The sequence below is a fragment of the Moschus berezovskii genome, chromosome 4 (assembly GCF_049115385.1).
Source record: "Moschus berezovskii isolate FMDL1 chromosome 4, NW_MosBer_1.0, whole genome shotgun sequence".
NCBI classification, from domain to species: Eukaryota; Metazoa; Chordata; class Mammalia; order Artiodactyla; family Moschidae; genus Moschus; species Moschus berezovskii.
The window spans coordinates 107,109,972-107,129,179 of NC_142463.1; the positions used below are offsets into that span (position 1 = coordinate 107,109,972).

Consider the following 19,208-nt stretch of genomic DNA (forward strand, 5'->3'; position numbering starts at 1 on the left):
CACCCTTATGGCAGAAAGTGAAGAAGAACTAAAGATCCTCCTGATGAAAGTGAAAGAGGAGAGTGAAAAAGTTGGCTTAAAACTCAACATTCAGAAAACTAAGATCATGGCAACCGGTCCCATCACTTCATGGCAAATAGATGGGGAAACAAACAGCGACAGACTTTATTTTTCTGGGCTCAAAAATCACTGCAGATGGTGACTGCAGCCTTGAAATTCAAAAACGCTTACTCCTTGGAAGAAAAGCTATGACCAACCTAGAGAAAATATTAAAAAACAGAGACATTACTTTGCCAACAAAGGTCTGTCTAGTCAAAGCTCTGGTTTTACCAGTAGTCATGTATGGATGTAAGAGTTGGACCATAAAAAAAGCCGAGTGCTGAAGAATTGATGTTTTTGAACTGTGGTGTTGGAGAAGACACTTGAGAGTCCCTTGGACTGCAAGGAGAGCCAACCAGTCCATCCTAAAGGAAATCAGTCCTGAATATTCACTGGAAGGGCTATGATGAAGCTGAAACTCTAAAAGTTTGGCCACCTGATACAAAGAACTCACTCATTGGAAAAGACCCTGATGCTGGGAAAGATTGAAGGCAGGAGGAGAAGGGGATGACAGAGGATGAGACGGTTGAATGGCATCACTGACTCAATGGACATGAGTTTGAGTAAGCCCCGGGAGTTGGTGATGGACAGGGAAGCCTGGTGTGCCGTGGTCCACAGGGTCGAAAAGAGTTGGACACAACTGAATGACTGAACTGAAGTGAATTATCTGTTATTTAATTTAAAAAGGGATTTTTCCTCTGTTTTCTCTACCTGGTTAGAATCTGAGACAAGAAGGAATGTAGGGGCCTGGAATCACCTTTCAAGAGAAAAGATACCTTTGCCACACCTTATCATCCCCTTAACCAGGTCTTCTAGGGATGGAGAAAAAACTGACAGTGTGAAGAAGGAGGAAGAAAACAAGGACCTGCTCCTTCATAGTTCAGAGGCTTCGGCACTAAGGTGAGGCACTCCCACATTCTACAGGTGACTGCAAGGACAAGAATACAGGGAGGTGACTGGCTGCTGGAATTGGGTGATGCCCGGCAGATGCCAACCAGTTGTCTCATGGTCTATGCCAGACCCAGAAGCCTTTATATACAGTCCTGTCTCCAGATTCCTCAGCCCGAATGACTGCTGGCCTATGAGGAGGGTGAGTCTAGGGGCTGGCTCTTGGGATTGGGATCTGGATGATGCCCATGGGGTTCACAAGGATGAGGCACAGTGAGGGGAGACCCTGGGGCCAGAAAAAGAGAGGTGCTCCTTCAGAGAAGAACAGTCTGGACGGTTTTTAGAGGATGGAGGAAGAATATCTACAAAGTTGGGGTGAAAAGCTGGGACACTGAAGTCAGTGTATTTGCCTTGGATAACCATGGACTTAACCTTAGGTACCATTTTCTTGCATCTGGACCTCTTTCTCTGGAAAAGATGCATTATTAATTTACATCTTGTGAGCAGATATGTGTGTAAGAGGGTTACCTTCCTCAAGGACATGTATACTTAGGCTGTACGAATAGACAGTGGAAGGCTTTGCTCTTCATTAGAAGTATTTCAGTATCTCAGGAGCTCGTGGAGATATGTTTCGATGGATGGACTAACTGTCAAAACAGTCTCTGTGCTGTGGGTCACTGGGATGATGCCTGTGAACTGGCAGATTTGAGGAGGACAGAGGAGTGGGGATGGCCCTCAGCTTCTCCCTGGCTAAGTGTGCTGTTGGGGAGCATGCCTGCACCCCCACATAGTGTTTCTAACACTCTGCTATTTAGAGCTTTATGTGTGCCTGAATGTCAGTCTTGTGATTTAGGAAACTTGCACTTTTTGGGTCACCCCATTTTAGGTAACTGTGCCTTGCCTCTCAGAGGGACTGGGGAAAAAACATTTCTGAAACTAGCAGACTGTCCCAGTTGAGGCGACTGACATCAAGAATCTGCCTAGGCAAGTTTCCAAGACGGTCCTGAGCCTTTCTAAGGTTGGTGTATGTGGTATGTGCATGTTTTGCATATGTCCACGAGGGCTTGTTTAAGTAAATTCACCTGAACAGATTGAATAGAGAGAAACGAACATTTTACGTTGAGTTTGAGCTGTCCGGTAAGTGACTGGATCCTTTAATCTACAGTGGATACTTTCTTTGAGCGCAGATAGTGCCTGAGTGCATGAATGCATAGTCACACAGTCGTGTCTCACTTTTTGCAACCCTGTAGGCTGTAGCCTGCCAGGCTTCTTTGTCCATGGGGTTTTTCAGGCAAGAAGAATCCTGGAGTGGGTTGCCATTTCCTCTTCCAGGGGCTCTTCCTGACACAGGGATCAAACCCACATCCCCTGCACTGCAGGCAGTTTCTTTACCGCTGAACCACCTGGGAAGTCCTGAGGGCTTGCTCCCATATGTGCCCTTTTGCATGTTTGCACATATGTGCAAGTTGCCAATGTGAGTCCTTGAGGACATCCAAGCTCCTGTGGGTGTGGAGTTCCCACTTTGGGCTATAGCCTTGGGAGGAAGGTTTCTTTCTACTTCATATAAAGCTCCCTCCCACCTCTTAGGACTCGATGAAGTGAGGGAATTCTTTTGTCATCAGCGCCCTCTTGTGCTGAACACTGGAATGCCCATTTGCAGTCCTTGGAAGTTCTCTCAGATCAGGTCTTTGGGCAGATTCAAGGCAGGTCTTGTGGGCAATGGTGACTAATCTTGGGTCCAGCTCACTCTGTGAGGACTCTTGGATACAAGTTGAAGGTAAGGGAGGAAAGGCCAGGAAAGAAGCAGGGTGTCTTCCCCTTGGTCCTGGTCACCACTCCCCAGCAACTCTCACCCTCCTGATCTTGGTCTTTCTGCCCTCAGGTTCTGCTTACCTGCCTGCATCAGAACCATGTGTGACCAGCAGCAGATTCAGTGTTACCAGCCGCACCCTCAGTATTGCGTGACATGTTCCCCCTTCTGCATCTCCCAATCCCCTTGTGCCAACAGCCAGGTGGTGGTCCAAGCCCCCTGTGAGATGCAAATTGTGGAGTGCCCTGCACCATGCCCAGTTCAAGTTTCCCAGGTAAAATGCCAAGCTCCATGTCAGTCTAAAACTACAGAGGTGAAGGGCCAAGCTCCACGCCAGTCTAAGACCACTCACGTGAAGGGCCAAACTTCATGCCAGTCTAAGACCACACAGGTGAAGGGTCAGGCTCCAAGCCAGCCTCAGATTACATGTGTTCAATGCCAGGCTCCATGCCAGTCTGAGGTTTCCTATGTGCAGTGTGAAGGCCCATGCCCTGTGCAGACCTGCTATGTAGAATGTGCTCCAGTTTGTTATACAGAAACTTATGTGGAATGCCCAGGCCAGAGCTATGTGCCCTACCCGGCACCTCAGCCTGTCCAGACTTATGTAACAGGTCCCCCGGTGTGCCGGCCTCAGGGAAGATTCTCCACCCAGTGCCAGTATCAGGGCTCTTACAGCAGCTGCGCCCCCCAGCGCCAGTCCCGGGCTTCATTTAGCACCTGTGCGCCCCAGTGCCAGACCCAGGGCTCTTACGGGAGCTTTCCTGCACAGAGTCGCTCTCGGAGCACCAGCAGGTGCCTCCCTCCTCGCCAGCTGCAGCCTTCTTACCGCAGCTGCTCCCCACCACGACGTTCCGAGCCCTACTACAGCAGTAGCTGCCTGCCGTCAAGATGTTCTCCGGGCTCCTATAACTATTGTACCCCACCCCGCCGCTCTGAGCCCATCTATAACAGTGACTGTTCTCGGCGTCCCACTTTGGGCTGCTCTCCGAGATGCGGTCCCAAGTGCCGAATAGAGATTTCCTCCCCTCGCTGCCCCAGGCAGGTTCCCCCCCAGAAGTGTTCTGTTCAGATTCCTCCCATCAGACGCTGCTCTGAGAGTTGTGCCCCACGACCCTCCTGGGGTACCTCCTGCCCGGATCTGAGACCACGTGCAGAACCGTGTCCACTCCCAAGCTTCCGTCCTCCGCGGCGTTTGGACCAATGTCCAGAGTCATCTCTGCGGCGTAGTCCACCTCCTGCTCCATGCCCACGTCCACTCCCGGCTCCACGTACGTGTTCACGTCCAGAGCGGTGCGCAAGTCCAGAGTTCCGTCCCTGCTCTCCACCACGCGGACTTTCAGAACCCTGTTTGTATCCGGAGCCACGTCCAGTGCCATATCCATCCCCACGACATCCTCGCCCAGTGCAGTGTGATCTTCCAGCACCGCATCCATGTCCGCAGCCCTGTGAGCGCCAAGAATCTTTTCCACTTCCGGAGCCAATTCCGCTTCCATCGCCCTGCCCAAGCCCAGAGCCATGTGTGGAGCCCCGACGTTGTCCCAGCCCCTGGTCAGGTCCAAATCCAAATCCATGCACAGGAGACCTAGGCTGTCGTGAGTCCAGTCCACACCGCCTGGACACTGAGGCCCCCGTCTGTGGCCCAGCTGGTTATAACTGGCTGCAAGACAGTGAGCCTAGATGTAGACCTTGCGATGTAGGCCTTCCAGAGTCACAGGGCCTTGGTGGTTGTGGAGACCAAGGAGGCGTCAGTGTTGGAGTGAAAGGTGGAACCCATGGTGGAGCAAAGGGTGCCTACTTTTAAAGAAAGCATGGCTGAGATGGCCTTACCTCTTGCCCTGAAAATGTTGATCCTCCATTCCCAGCAGCTGCAATTTCCAACGTTTTCTGGTTAGTATCTCTTCCAAGACTTTCAGAGGCTCCCTGCTGCAGAAATGATGTCCAAACTCCTTTGCCTGCCATCTCAGGATCCACACCTGGGCCTCAGACACCTCTTTAGCCTCACATCTGACTCCTCCCCAAACACATCCTCCGTTCTAGCCAGACCAGTCTGGCCACCATGGCACATCTTGGGTGTTTCCCAAGACATCCCCTTGGGGTCCCTGCCTCCAAGCCTCTGCTCACTCTTTCCCTACTACCTGGACCACTTCTCTGCTACTCCCAGTATCTAAAAATCCAGCCTGTATTTCAAGACCTGTTCCCTGGAGCCTTTTGTATTTGTTCCTCTCTGCAGGAGCCTGGACTGATTTTCTAGAACTCATTGCATCATCCACACCATCCATTTGGCGACTGCTTTGCAACATGTCTTGAATTGTTATTTCACTTTTCAGGTGTGTCTGTCTTACTTGCCCAGCTAGGTTGTAAACTCCCATTGGAGTGGAGTCAGAGTATCCCCAAAGTCCTGTGCTTCTCCTGGGGTAGGCAGCTCCTCAGCAAGACTTCTGGGTTTGCAGCTTGAGCTACGGCTATCCTGATGTGCAACCACAGGACTGGAGACAAGAGGAAACCATGTAACAATAAAGATGATGATGCCCTCACAGCCTAAATCCTCATGATGCCTGTGTTCTTACCCCTTCCTGACTCTCTGGGCTGTTTTTTTGTTTGTTTTTTTTCTTCTTCTTCTTGGGTTTATTTTACTCATGGTCTGAGCTTTCCTTAGCCTAGACTGAGTGGGCTGCCTTGTCGGTTTTCTGTCTACCATCAGTGTCCCTGGCCCCTGCTAGGAACAGGTGGATGAAGGGGCTGAGGAATAAAAGGACAAAGAAATAAAGGAGGATAACTCTTGTTCCTCTGTTTAGAGGTAAAGGTCTCAGGCCAGGGTGGGTTAGGACTCAACTCTGGGGCCTTAGTCATAGCCATGTGACCCCAGTGGAGTCAGGGAGGGACGGAGGGAGTCTGGGATAGGCTCTCTGGGGTCCTTTGCACAGGACACACTCTTGTTTGGTTCAGAATAGCTTATTAGCTTTTTTTTTTTTTTGACACAACAGAAAAGGACACATCTGAGGCTGAGTTTGCATTCCTTGATTGCTCCCAAATCCCATTAGGCTTGGGTGGTTTTGGGTATATGAAGGTAGGGCTTAGAGAGGCAGAGAAGGGGGAGATGCCTCTGCCTCCCTGCAGATGAGATGGATACCACAGAGGACGCTGGGAAATGATGCTGGGATGGGCTTCCCTAGAGAAGAGAGTGCCCTGAGGCCACCTTGGTCTTAGAAGATGAAAAAGTCTCCTCTTAGGAGGACAGCAGGGGTGACTATGGCTTAGGCAATAGTGCCTCCTCCACACAGACCACAACACCAAAAGACCCCATAGCTCTAGCTCAATAGTCTGGAACCACAGATCCAGTGCCTGGCTCTTCAGATGTCTTCCCCTCACCCAGGGGATCAAGTGCCTCAGTGTCAATGATAAAGCCCCAAGAGACCACGTAGTAAAACCCTGTGTTGTACAAAAGAAAACCAAGGCTCTTATGTGAAATCTACTCATTCATTTTTTAATTGACAGATATTCTATTCATTGCTTATCTGCTAGGAAGGTACTCATAAAAGAGAGAGACATAATGCTTATTTGCTGTCACAGCTTAGCAACCCACTAACCTGAGGCAACCCACTTGTTGCACAGTACCATTTCCATTTACCAGTTTGATGGACTATTGCTAGAAATGCCACTGCACTAGCCAAGTCACAAGCACTGTGAGGCAGGGGTCAGCCAAACCTCTGTGCCTGGCACCCAGTCATGCTGCTTCTGAACGAGGGCCCAGTTTCCAGAGATGAGGGCCAAGTAGTCCAAGGGAATGTAAGAAATTGGGTCTAAGGCTCATGTCTCGTTCCTTGGAATCCTGCTTCTGTCTCTCTGCAGTTCTCCTTTCTTTCCCTTTTTCTAAGCCTCCCTTCTTATTGCAAAATTCAGACTTAAATTGAAGAAAGTAGGGAAAACCACTAGACCATTCAGGGATGACCTAAATCAAATCCCTTACAATTATACAGTGGAAGTGGCAGACAGATTCGAGGGATTAGATATGATAGACAGAGTCCCTGAAGAACTATGGACAGATGTGTGTGACATTGTAGAGGAGGCAGTGCTCAAGACCAACCCCAAGAAAAAGAAATGCAAAAAGGGAAAGCCTCAGATATGCAGATGACACCACCCTTATAGCAGAAAGTGAAGAAGAACTAAAGAGCCCCTTGATGAAAGAAGAGAGTGAAAAAGCTGTCTTAAAACTCAACATTCAGAAAATTGATATCATGGCATCTGGTCCCATCACTTCATGGCAAATAGATGGGGAAACAAGGGAAACAGTGAGAGATGTTATTTGGGGGGGCTCCAAAATCATTGCAGATGGTGAATGCAGCCATGAAATTAAAAGACGCTTGCTCCTTGGAAGAAAAGCTGTGACCAACCTAGAAAGCATATTAAAAAGCAGAGACATTACTTTGCCAACAAAGGTCCTATCGTTTTTCCAGTAGTCATGTATGGATGTGAGAGTTGGACTATAAAGAAAGCTGAGCACCGAAGAATTAATGCTTTTGAACTGTGGTGTTGATGAAGACTCTTGAGAGTCCCTTGGACTGCAAGGAGATCAAACCAGTCTATCCTAAAGGAAATCAGTCCTCAATATTCATTGGGAGGACTGATGCTGAAGCTGAAACTCCAATACTTTGGCCATCTGATGCAAAGGACTGACTCATTGGAAAAGACCCTGATTGAAGGCAGGAGGAGAAGGGGACAACAGAGGATGAGGTGGTTGGATGGCATCACTGACTCGATGGACATGAGTTTGAGCAAGCTCCAGGAGTTGGTGTTAGACAGGGAAGCCTGGCGTGCTGCAGTCCATGGGTTCACAAATAGTTGGACATGACTGTGTGACTGAACCAAACTGAACTGAAGCCTCCCTCCTTGAGATTAGCATCCTCACTGTCCAATGAGGAAATCACACTAGATGTCCTTAGAGGCTATCTTCGCACCAGGTCAGTTTCCATAATTCCTCTTTGTTACAGGCACAAGGCTAGGGTGGAGTAAGCTGGGAACCCACTTAAAGACATGGAATCCAAGGATCCAACCCAGAACTACTTAATTTGAGTTTCCAGCAATAAAATCTCGGACTGTAGTTGAAGATTATTCTGATCAGCGGGGTGGGGAGACCATTACTACAAGGAACACCCAGGGGCCTGAGCTTACTCTATACCTACAAGGGACGTTAAAGCTTTTGCATATCTGGGTACAACGTGAGGAGAATGTGGACATGATGGCAACAGGGTGCTGACCATTAAGTTTTTTTTGTGTGTGTGTGGGAGGTTTTAGGTAATTATCCTCTGTGTGGAGTCAAATTTCTACTCAGTCTAGAAACACTTTAAGATTATAGTACTTCTTTCTTTCTCTCAGTTAAACCCCCAGCCCCGCTGCCATTAAAAATACTTAGAATGGAGCACTTGTAAGTGGCTGATGAGGGAGTGGGGTGGTGTCCAGTATATGTGAGATATTTTTGCTTGGATAGGAGAAGCCAGGTTTTGACATATCTCTCCTTTATCCAGGAATTTCCCAAATATTAAGAGGGAGAAATTCCACACTCCATAGTTTGTCCAACAGATTAGAATCGTCCAGGATGAATAAGCAGATAGAACTGTCACGCGTAAGGAAGTAGCTTAGATGTTCATAATGGTTTAGCTAGGTGTATGGCAATAATCAGAAGGCAGGGAGTACACGTGTAGATACTTGGTTGTCAAATGGGAGAACGGCCAGGTGGTGAGCAAGATTTGGTCCTTGGCCACAGCATACTCCTGATTTATGACATGATTGGACGTCCCAGAGGATCCACATGCCTATGGCCTGAGACTAGGAAGGAAGAGAGGGAAGAGAGGGTAATGGTGATGCATGATGACTCATGTTTTTCCCCATCACTGCTGCTGCTACTGCTGCTAAGTCACTTCAGTCGTGTCTGACTCTGTGTGACCCCATAGACGGAAGCCCACCGTCCCTGGGATTCTCCAGGCAAGAACACTGGAGTGGGTTGCCATTTCCTTCTCCATTGTGTGAAAGGGACCATCAAACTCATTCCTCCAAAAGAAGAAGCTCCCTGACCTGGAAAGTTAGAGTAGAAGTACCAAGAAGCCTAGAAATAACTTAAGATGTGTCAAACCTGCCCACCACATTCCTCACTACATCTTATCACGGGAGCCCTGAGCTGGGTTAACACCTTCCCTCTGTTCTCCAGTACTAACAGCTATCAGGGAAAAAACCAGGTATCAACTTGTATCAACACATCCATTCATTTGGCAAATCTTTATGGAGCCTCAGTGCTCTGCCAGGAACTGTGCTTATTCCAGGAGAGGCAAAGGTGAGCCAGGCAGACCCTGTTTTTCTCACCAAGAGGTTAAGAGACAATAGAGGTCTTACGAGTGTCAGTGTAGGGGCACAGGGTACTGAGGAAGTCCACTGGAGGGGCACTTGCTGGGGTCAAGTGCCTGGAGGAGGCAACTATGATCAGCAATGTGAAGGACAAGTGGGAGTTATCTAATGAACAGAAGGAAGAGGAACTGTGTTCCAGACAGAGATGATGGTAGGTGCGCTGTCAGAGCAAATGGCATAATGACAGAAGCCCTTGGAGGGGTATTTCTTCCTTCTTTGATCATCTCTCCTGGTTCCTAACATTTGTGTGGTCCCCAGATTCCATTCTTATCCTGCTCTAATGAACTTCTTATCAACCTCTTAGAGAAACACTTGAGAAGAAATTGACTAAAATTCCAGGTGTGGAATTTAAGCGATGGGGAAATTGAAGAGTAGGCAGTGATTCAACACGGGTTAGAATAATGGACTGAATCTGATAAGATAAAATGTAGTTAAGATAAATGTTAGGTTATGAATTTAAATGCTAACCACACTTAAGATAGAAGTTGAGTTGGTATTTGTAAACCTGCGTGTATGGAGAAAGCATGGTTGATTACAACTTAATACAGGCCAAGAGTGAGATGGTCTGTGGCAAGTGGTGATGAACTCTTGTTCCTAATAGTTAGGCATGAGTGTGCTGCCCTGCTTGGCACACACAGTGCACACCTGGGCACCTAGTGTTTCAGCTCAGATCAAACAGGAGTGAGGCTAGAAGATGATGACCTACTGCGTGCCAGCCACCACCTGAAGAGGAAACCTACATTCTTACTCATATTCACCCCTTGAATAGATGCTATGATTTGCTCCAGTTTATAGACAGTCTCCCTCTCTATCTCTCTCACACACACACACAATCTAGCAACGTTAACTAATTTATCTGGTCATACATCTAAGACCTGATAATGCTAGAATCCAAGTCCAGGCGTATCTTACTCCCAAACTTGGTCTGTCTCCCTGTGAAAGGCAGAGTGATGTTACAAAAAGAGTAGCATATTGCAGTCTTCCACTATTTGAAAGGCTTTTTTTTTTCATAGAAAACATAATCCAAGAGCTTAAATCAAATGAGTGGAAAGCATAAAGAGAAGATTTTGGCTAAAAATAAAGAAGATAGCAGAACTGTTTGGAAATGGAAAATTTATCCACACATTCAACAAATATTTATTCAAATATTAATTGAGTTTTTACTATGTGCCAGGTGTTTGGATGCGTGGGATATATCAGTGAGCAAAATAGACGAAGATTATCATTCTCAAGGTGTTCAAGCCACCAGGGAAGCCCATGTTGATATTCTAGCAAAGAAAAATACAAACAGTGGATGTGTTTTTAAATTTTATAATAAAATACCCAAACTACTTTGGAGGCAAAAACAAATAAAGCAATGAAGATGATCTGTGCATGCATCCCAGACAGCATAGGAAGGGGAGAGGGACTGAACATGGTGTGTGGCAAAAAGGGGCTCAGAGGGATGTGGAACTGTGAACCAGCACACAGGAATAGTAAAGACATAGGATGGACATCATGAAAAGTGAACTTGATGCAGGCCCCACCTCTTACTAACTGGGAGGTCTTAGCTTAGCTTAGGTCTTAAGCTAAGACTTAGCTTAACTAAGTCTCTCTGACACTTAGTTTTTTCATCTATAAAATTCAGCTAAAAAAATACATACACCTGTCTGGGTCACATTGAGAGTTACAATGAGATATATATTTAAAACACTTTGTATGTTACAAAATACTACAAATACATTTGTTTTTGGCGGTAAGATGGTCAGCCTTAAGGAGAGAAGTAGAGGAAAGATATAGCAATTGGCCCTGGGAACTGTCCACTTGATAAAGGAGGTAGACCACAAACACAGGTAAATCCGGGCCCAAGCAGAGGCTAAATGAGTAGAAGAGAAGCACAATCAGGAATGAATGTGGTCAGCCTGATCTCCGGCGGCCTCGGCCTGCAGTGGCTTAAAGCCAGGTTTTGGTTCCCAGACAGAGATTGAGTTTGGGTTGTGATAGTGAGAGCACTGAATCCTAGCCACTAGACCACGAGGGCCAGTGGCCAGTGACAGGCCCTGGACCATCAGCTGTACAGAAACGCATTTCCACAAAGAGATGGAAAGCAGTGAAACCACCAAAGTGCTTATTAGGAGGGAAAAAAGGTACAGTATGTGCTGATAGAAACATGGAGTCATGCCCCCTGGAATCACCTTTTGGGGGCATTTTTTTCCAGGTTTCCTTTGGCCAATTATCTTGCTTTGACTGGTTTTGAGTCAGAATTTGTTATAATACAGGGTCCTCCTACGTGTACACGTGCATCTTTCAACCAGGATGGATTCTAGCAAAGAGGCCTATGGGTAGCTGACATCACTTATTATGAGGTGACACCTTCTCTCTTTTGACCTCTAAGGAGCCCTTCTGCTTACGTGTAGTTGGGGAGGTTTCCTGACTTTGAGAATGAGAAATATGTGGTCTCTTATTTTCTATCTGGGGCTTCCCAAATGGCACAGTGATTAAAACCTGCCTGCCAATGCAGGAGACTAAAGAGACATGGGTTTAATCCCTGGGTTGGGAAGATTCTCTGGAGTAGGAAATGCAACTCGCTTCAGTTTTCTTGCCCGAGAAATTCCATGGACAGTGGAACCTGGTAGGCAGGCTACAGTCCATGGGGTCACAAAGAGTTGGACACAACTGAGCACTGACACACACACACACACATCTTCTATCTGTGCAGAGCCCAGCCTCCTTCCTCAATTGTCCTGCTATTTTTATCTGGGATTATCGGTTCACCGGAAACTAACTTCAACTCCCCAGGGGCCCATCTTTCTCCTGCCTCAAGCTGGGTCAAGTAGAGGGGCTTGTAAGAAAAGCAATTGAAGAAGTAAAGGGACATGGAATGGCAGACAGAAGAGAGATAAAGTGATGGTGCTGGAAAATGGCTGAGGCAAAATGCTGAATCTAGAAAGAGTAGAAGTTTTGAGATCAGAAAGTTCAAGTACCAGGGTGGATGTTGGGTTTAAGGATACTGAGATGAGCAGCTATCACAAGTGACCATCAGCTTATTAATGCTGTGCAGCCAGTTCTCCACTGGTGTGTCTCCTTGGACCAGCCAGAGGGACAGGTGGTACCAGGGAGAAGAGGCTCTCCATCAATCAGAGATACTTTTTAGGCTTGAATGGAGATTGAGCCCTTAGTCACTCAAAAGCCTCCTGACTTGACCCAGCCTGGATAAAAAGCCTGGGTTGAGCAAGCATTTCATTCATCATTTATTTCCACAGCATCTCATTTGCATTCTTCAGAGGTTTGTTTTATTCAGTCAGAAATCCAGGAGCTGTTTCCAATGAGTATAGTCTTAATCCTCCAGTAGCAAACAGTGTTTCTCACCCTCATCTATATTGACATTTGTTGTTGTTTAGTTGCTAAGTCGTGTCCAGCTCTTTGCAACCCCATGGCCTGTAGTTCACCAGGCTCCTCTGTCCATGGAATTTCCCAGACAAGAATACCAGAGTGGGTTGCCAGGATACAAATACCACAGACCTATTCCTTATCTGAATCCTTTGGGACCAAATAAAATTTAGGACATTTTTAAAAAGGAGGATAGTCAATAAATATAATTTATTTTTGATAGTAATGCTTCAGGAATACTTCAGAGTTGGCCATGTACTACCCCAACACCATAGATTTTGTTGACTTAAAACAGACTGCCAGATTTTTCTCCAGCAAAGATGAGTTTATTTGGGATCCTTGGTGAATTGCAATGTGGTGTCTGCAACCATGGGGAGTCACATACAAGTCCCTACATGGTGAGGAAAGGAGAACACTTTTATAAAGGGGAAAAGGAAGTTGGGAGGGCTGCAGTTAGCAAGAGTCCATGGTTTTTCACTGGCTGAGTCCTTGCCAGGAAAGAAGAGTCTTTTTCTTCCTGTTGGACTCTGTTATCCTTGCAAGGCATGAGAGCTCCCCCTGGTGGTGCCGGCCTCTATTTAATTGCGGTATTCACATAATTTTTAAAAACTCAAGCCAAGGAGTCCACCACATCTTGGGGAGGCAGGGTGTATAGTCCAGATCCTCCACACCCCATGGCTTCAGGGTTCCCTCAGAGAGGTCATTTGTATTTCTGCAACAGAACATAGGAACATTCACAGTAATGTGAAGAGATCTCACTGTCAGCTCAGTTCAGTTTTCTTGCCACCAAATGACTATCATAAATAATCAGACAAAAAACTCAGTGTTCTAAGGTCTTTGGATTTGGAATCCATGAGAAAGGGATTATCAATCTGTGGCAACATCTAGAGGATTATCGGCAGTGGCATTTTCTCAGCTCTCCCCCTACAGCTGTCGTCCTCTGTCCCAAAGTCTCCGGCATGAATCCCCAGCATGAATGCGACTATCCTTACCCTGCTAAAATGACAAACACACAAGTTACAATAATAAAACTGAACCGAGACTTTCAGCGGATTTTTGGTGAACGTTGCATAAAACCTGGGGGACTGACCCTGGCTGTAGTCTCCCCAACATCTGGACCTGGTCTTCTTTTCTGCCTATTCTGTGCCTCACTGTCCCTCCCTACTCCATCACACATGCCCTACATTCCAATCATGCTGGACCACTCTGCTCCCAAAAGACCACCTGCATCCTCCTGCACCACACATTCTCCCACTGCTCTTCTCCACTGAACGTCCTCCTGGTTCCACCCCAGGGATCAAGGCTTCACCACCCTTTAAAACCTATATTCATACCAGACCTCTTTGACAAGTCTTCCTGGTTACCTTCTTCAGAATTCCTTTCTCTTTTAACTATTTTCCAAGACTAATTTGTATCTTGCCCCTAGACACACTTTACTACTTACTGGACTTTTTGTTTGTTTGTTCATAACATTTTGGATTTATTAGTTAACAATTTTTATGAAATTTGGAAAATTTTTGACTGTTGTTTTAAAATATATTTCCTCCTCCATTCTATTTATTTTATCTTCTGGACTCTAACATGTATGTAGACTGTTTGATATTTTTCAACAGATTACCAATCATCTGTTCATTTTTCCCCAGTACTTTTTCCTCTCTTCCATTCAGTTTGAATAATTTTTTTCAAATTCAGGTTCACCAATCTGTTCTTCTGTGCTTTACAATCTGCTAAGACCATCCAGTGAGTTTTCTGACATTATATTTAATTTTGAACTTATTTTTTCAGATAATCTGTTTCTCATTTTTAAAATTTCCATTTGGTTATTTTTAACCTTGGGGAACATAGGAAATCTATACTGCAATAATGGAAAATTTCTAATGAATATTGAATATGTCTGTTCTTAAGTATACCAGTCACACCACTTGAAGTCACACTTTAAGACCTCTTCCTTGGTCACTTTCTTTTTTCACTTATCCCATTTTTACTTTACTTCATTCCTTCAGATTTGCCCCAGGAAACTGTGAATTCTTTTCAGGCTATAATTTAGGGAAATATGCCTCTCTTCAGTCCTCTTCTCCTATTTTAATTCTAGAGGTCTCTTTATAAAGTCAGATTCGTTGAGATATATTGGAAAAAATGGTATTTAGTTTTAATGAGATCCACCTATTTTTAAAAGATAGCTTCGGCTTAATAAAAGCCCACTGTCTGTTAAAAATGCATGTCTGAATCTATTTTTCTTCATGCCTGTCTATCAATCTGAACATCACTCAGTGCTGAATACCATCTGGTCTACTGCCTCTTTGCCATCCTAATTTGTAGATCCTTAAGAAGACATTTCTGTCATAATCTCAATTTAAAATATTAGAAAACTAAAGTTGCTTTTTTAAAAATTTTATTAGAAAACTGAAGTTTACAATGTGTTTATATCACTCACTGAGTACATGGCATTTAAAAACAACATCATTACAGAAAAATAACAAAAATACAAAGTCTTAATACCTACGGGATATGGAAAACATCCACTGAGGCCTTAAATGTAGTAGACTTTACATAAAAAGGAAAAGCAATGAGTATACAAGTGTAAAACTAAAGTTGTGATAGAATATTCCATTCTGATATGGTTCTAATAATCAGAATATTCTATTCTGATATGAAATATCGCCTGCCACATCAATAAACAAAGGATGTCACAGTCATCCACCAATGGTGAGCTGGTGAGCCCCAAGGAAAAGAATACTTGCTATCTAGCAGTCATCAGATGCAGCCACTCCCTATGGTGAGCCCCCGGGAAATTTGGGATATGTAAACAGAGGATACTGGTCACAGATAGCTAAGGCACATATCAAAGGAATGATTTCAGTAGCCCAGACTTTTGCATCTTCCCAAACACAGAAAAGTGCTAAGTTCCTTAATTTAAGATATCTGGTTTTCTTTTACTGATAGTGATCTTTTGCATCTACTATTTGCCCTCTGTTGCAAAACTCCTGTATATCCTAGTTTCCCCCTCACCTCTTCTAAGTTTTCTCAGGGTTACTTGAGATGCTATTTCCAGGGCTTGAAGTCCTAAAAATTTTCACCAAATGAAACAACTCTAAACTCTTAGACTGTGAATATATTTTTTAGTTGACAGTCATACACACATACACACCACCCCAAAACTTAGGCATGTAGATTTTCACTCCAAGCTATCTAGATCCAAAGGTCCAGATGAAAAATTAGTATCTAGGGTGGAAGGAAAGGCATCATGTGACCAGGTCCCTCAGTGTGAAGAGAAGGCTGTGAATAGAGCCATCTTCCATGGAAAGTAAGGCAACAGAGGATTCCATGAATTTTGGTGTCTGTTTCTGCCCACTATAACCCTCATTTTAGGCAGGTGCTTTCCTAGCCAGGAAGAGCTGCCCTGAGCCATGTGGTGGGAGGCAGTGAAGAACTGCTATTCATCACCTGTCACAGGAACCATGTGGGTGGCAGGAGGCGGTTGCCTCATGCCCAGGACCTGGCTCACACCTGAGGGCAGAGTCCAAGGCCAGGATAAAAGGGCCTTGGGGCCAGAGCACCTCCATCCACTCCTCTCCTGAGTTGTTGATGACTCTGCGCTGTGTGTGCACTGGTGAGTGTCCACTGGGAATGGGAGCAGGGCCTTCCACAGAGGATGCTCAGACCAGAGGGGAGGGCAGGGAGCAGGGCCTTCCATAGAGGATGCTCAGACCAGAGGGGAGGGCAGGGAGCAGGGCCTTCCACAGACGATGCTCAGACCAGAGGGAAGGGCAGGGATCAGGGCCTTCCACAGACAATGCTCAGACCAGAGGGGAGGGCAGGGCAGAAACTTGGGGGCTGGAATTGTGGCTGGCAAGGACAAAAGCCCAGGAAATCTGAAGGAGAGAAGGATAAGATGAGGGAGAGACCAAGAGCTACTGGGAAGATTCTTGTGGCTAGTGCTGGAAATCTAGAGAAAACAAACAGTTTTCAGTTGCTGGGTGTGTTTTTCTGCTTTTAGGGAATAAAAATACTGACCTCGAGATTATGCTGGAGTGAGGTGTATAATGGAAACATCATTTTGGAAACACATCCCCACCCAGTTGTAGAAATAATGGACTGAGGATGTTAGTACTTAGTGGAGAGAATCAGAAACACTTGTGGATCTGTTTGGATTCCAAGAAGAAGATCCATAGTGAGGTTGAGAAGCCCACTGACAGGCCTGGGGAGCAGGATATAAGATAGTCTTTGGGTTGGGAGTCAGGGAACCTGGGGATGAAACTGTGATGTGTTTGTGAATAGCACCGGGCCAGTGAGTTTGCCTCTGTTTGTTCGGTTTCTTCTGAAATGAGCTGACTGGGACACATGGACTCCAAGGCCCTTTGCAGTTGCAATTTTCTATGTTCTGCAAAACCGAAACATATCAGAAATTCTTCAGGGAGAGGAAGATTTTGCTTTTTCCTTAATGAGGCTTTCAGTTCTAAAATGGTCCCTACATTGGACATTTTCAAGGATCTTGGTGACGTGGTAGAGCGAATGCTGACCTGGAGCCAATTTATTTCCTGGTCCTTTTTCTGACACTTAGGAAATGTTAATGAGCACGAAAGTGATGATTTTCTTTTGTCTGATCTGAAGGCTTTCCAGATAAAAGGGCTAGAAAGATGCTGAAAGGTCAGGAAGGGCAGGGAGGTCTCTGTGCACTGGTCTGACCTGCCGTCTGTCTCTCCCTCAGCTCCTGAACCCGCCCACCAAGATGTCCTGCCAGCAGAACCAACAGCAGTGCCAGCCTCCTCCCAAGTGCACCCCCAAGTGCCCCACCCCTAAGTGCCCCCCAAAATGCCCCCCAGTCTCCTCTTGCTGTGGTGTCAGCTCCGGGGGCTGCTGTGGCTCCAGCTCCGGGGGCTGCTGCAGCTCTGGGTCTGGGGGCTGCTGCCTGAGCCACCACAGGCGCCGCAGGTCCCACCACTGCAGACCCCAGAGGTCTGACTGCTGCAGCCAGCCCTCAGGGGGCTCCGGGTGCTGTGGAGGGGGGAGTGGTCAGTCCTCTGGAGGCGGCTGCTGCTGAAGTGGACCCTGAGCCAAGAAGAGCTGAATTAGAGGCATGAAAAAGAGAAGGCCATCTTCCTTTGACCTGACTGTCTGCTGAGATATATCAGTGAAAATTTCAGATTTTGTCCTAGAAGTTTCTCCTGACCTGGAATCTAGAAATCTGTGTTCTTTCCTAAAAACTCATCTGCTGATCCCTGATCCCATCTCTTCAAGCTGCCGTGGGAACCCCAGAGAATAATTCTTATGCCTCTGGCAGTTCCCTACCTGAAATGAAACAATAAAACAAGTCATCCGTTCACCCCCTTGTCCTAGACTGCTCTTCCCTTACTTGTCGATGTCCCGGGAAAGACAAGCATGTCTGCCCTCCGCCCTTTCTCCACTTGTCGTGTGGACCCTAGAACAGTATCAGTTGCTTTCAAGAGTCAAGATTAAATTCCTTCAACTCCTGTGCTCATTAAAGCTGAAACGAGTCGCTCTCTTAGCAGAGGTCAGGAAACAGAAATTAAGATGTTTGCCTTAACAGGCAGAACTTTATGTAAGGAACTGCTGACTTATTGAAGAACTGAAAGGCAAATAAAGGTTGATAAGTAGCAAGTTCAATGACCACTTCCTCTAGGCACAGGGAGAAATGCAGGTATGGGTCCTGATAGATGCGTCAAGGCCTGAAGCTCCTTACAAACAAGGAGACAAACTCTTGGATCTCCCCTTCTCTTTACCTTTTGATCTCTGGTGAGTCCAGCAGTCAGTGTCCAGCAGTGGAGGTTGGACTTAATTTCTTCTCTGCTTCCCATGCATGGGGGCCCTCCTGCCCACACATAGGAAATTCTCCACAATTTCTGTTGAGTTTGAGGTCAGGATGTCCACACAGTCCAGGCAACACGTTAGGATCCAGGATGCTCTCTCTGACCACCCTCTTACCCACCTTAGACAGTCAAACCAGTGGGAGGAGAGTTTCACCGTCTTTCACTGTCATGGACTACACAAGAAGGACAGGCTTTCCAGCAGACTTGGTGACCCTCATCTGTGCACTGTCTGAAAAACACCTCCTACTCTCTTACTGCTCTGAGTCCTGAGGACAGGGTGATATAAGAACTGTCAATGACGGAGCAATTCCAATTGTCAGGCTGGTGGTCTAGTGGCTAGGATTAGGTCCTTTCACCACTATGACCTGGGTTCGATTCCCGGTCAGGGAAAATGTGTTTTGGGGAGCTTAACTGGTGGTGCTAGTAGTAAAGAACCTGCCTGCCAATGTAGGAGACATAAGAAATGTGGGTTTGATCCCTGGGTTGGGAGAATCCCCTGGAGGAGGAATTGGCAACCCACTCTGATACTCTTGCCTGGAGAATCCCATGGACAGAGGAGTCTGGCAGGGTTAGGATTACTGTATTCTTATTATTGGTAATTGGCTACAAGGAACATCCTTATGCATATATTCTTTTCTAACTGTTCCTTTATTTCCTTAGGCTAAGTTCCTATATATTCAAACACTGTAAAAAAAAAGTATGCATTTTACATTTTATATTTTAATTCATTCACACATGATAAAGTCTTTGTTAAATGAATGAATCATCATACTGTCATGCATGATAATTATACCAATTTATTTTCAAGCCAATGAAGT

At 46.0% G+C, this 19,208-nt stretch overlaps 2 protein-coding genes across 4 annotated transcripts; both read left to right on the top strand.

Moving 5' to 3' along the window:
- The first annotated feature begins 1,156 nt into the window (after nucleotides 1-1,156).
- Nucleotides 1,157-5,333, top strand: KPRP (keratinocyte proline rich protein). Of its 3 annotated transcripts, none has more exons than XM_055403657.2 (3): nucleotides 1,157-1,189; nucleotides 1,874-2,005; nucleotides 2,870-5,333. In XM_055403657.2, the coding sequence occupies exon 3, from the start codon at nucleotides 2,898-2,900 to the stop codon at nucleotides 4,596-4,598; it is 1,701 nt and encodes a 566-aa protein (XP_055259632.2). In that variant the 5' UTR covers nucleotides 1,157-1,189; nucleotides 1,874-2,005; nucleotides 2,870-2,897; the 3' UTR covers nucleotides 4,599-5,333. The 3 variants fall into 3 exon arrangements, with proteins under 3 accessions (XP_055259632.2, XP_088691895.1, XP_055259633.2); XM_088835769.1 differs by having other exon boundaries at nucleotides 1,874-1,971; XM_055403658.2 differs by lacking the exon at nucleotides 1,874-2,005.
- Nucleotides 5,334-16,047: 10,714 nt separating this feature from the next.
- Nucleotides 16,048-17,885, top strand: LOC148778186 (late cornified envelope protein 3C-like). Its single transcript, XM_088835770.1, has 2 exons — nucleotides 16,048-16,172; nucleotides 17,271-17,885. Exon 2 carries the CDS (start codon nucleotides 17,292-17,294, stop codon nucleotides 17,601-17,603), a length of 312 nt encoding a protein of 103 aa, XP_088691896.1. The 5' UTR covers nucleotides 16,048-16,172; nucleotides 17,271-17,291; the 3' UTR covers nucleotides 17,604-17,885.
- The last annotated feature ends 1,323 nt before the right edge of the window (nucleotides 17,886-19,208 follow it).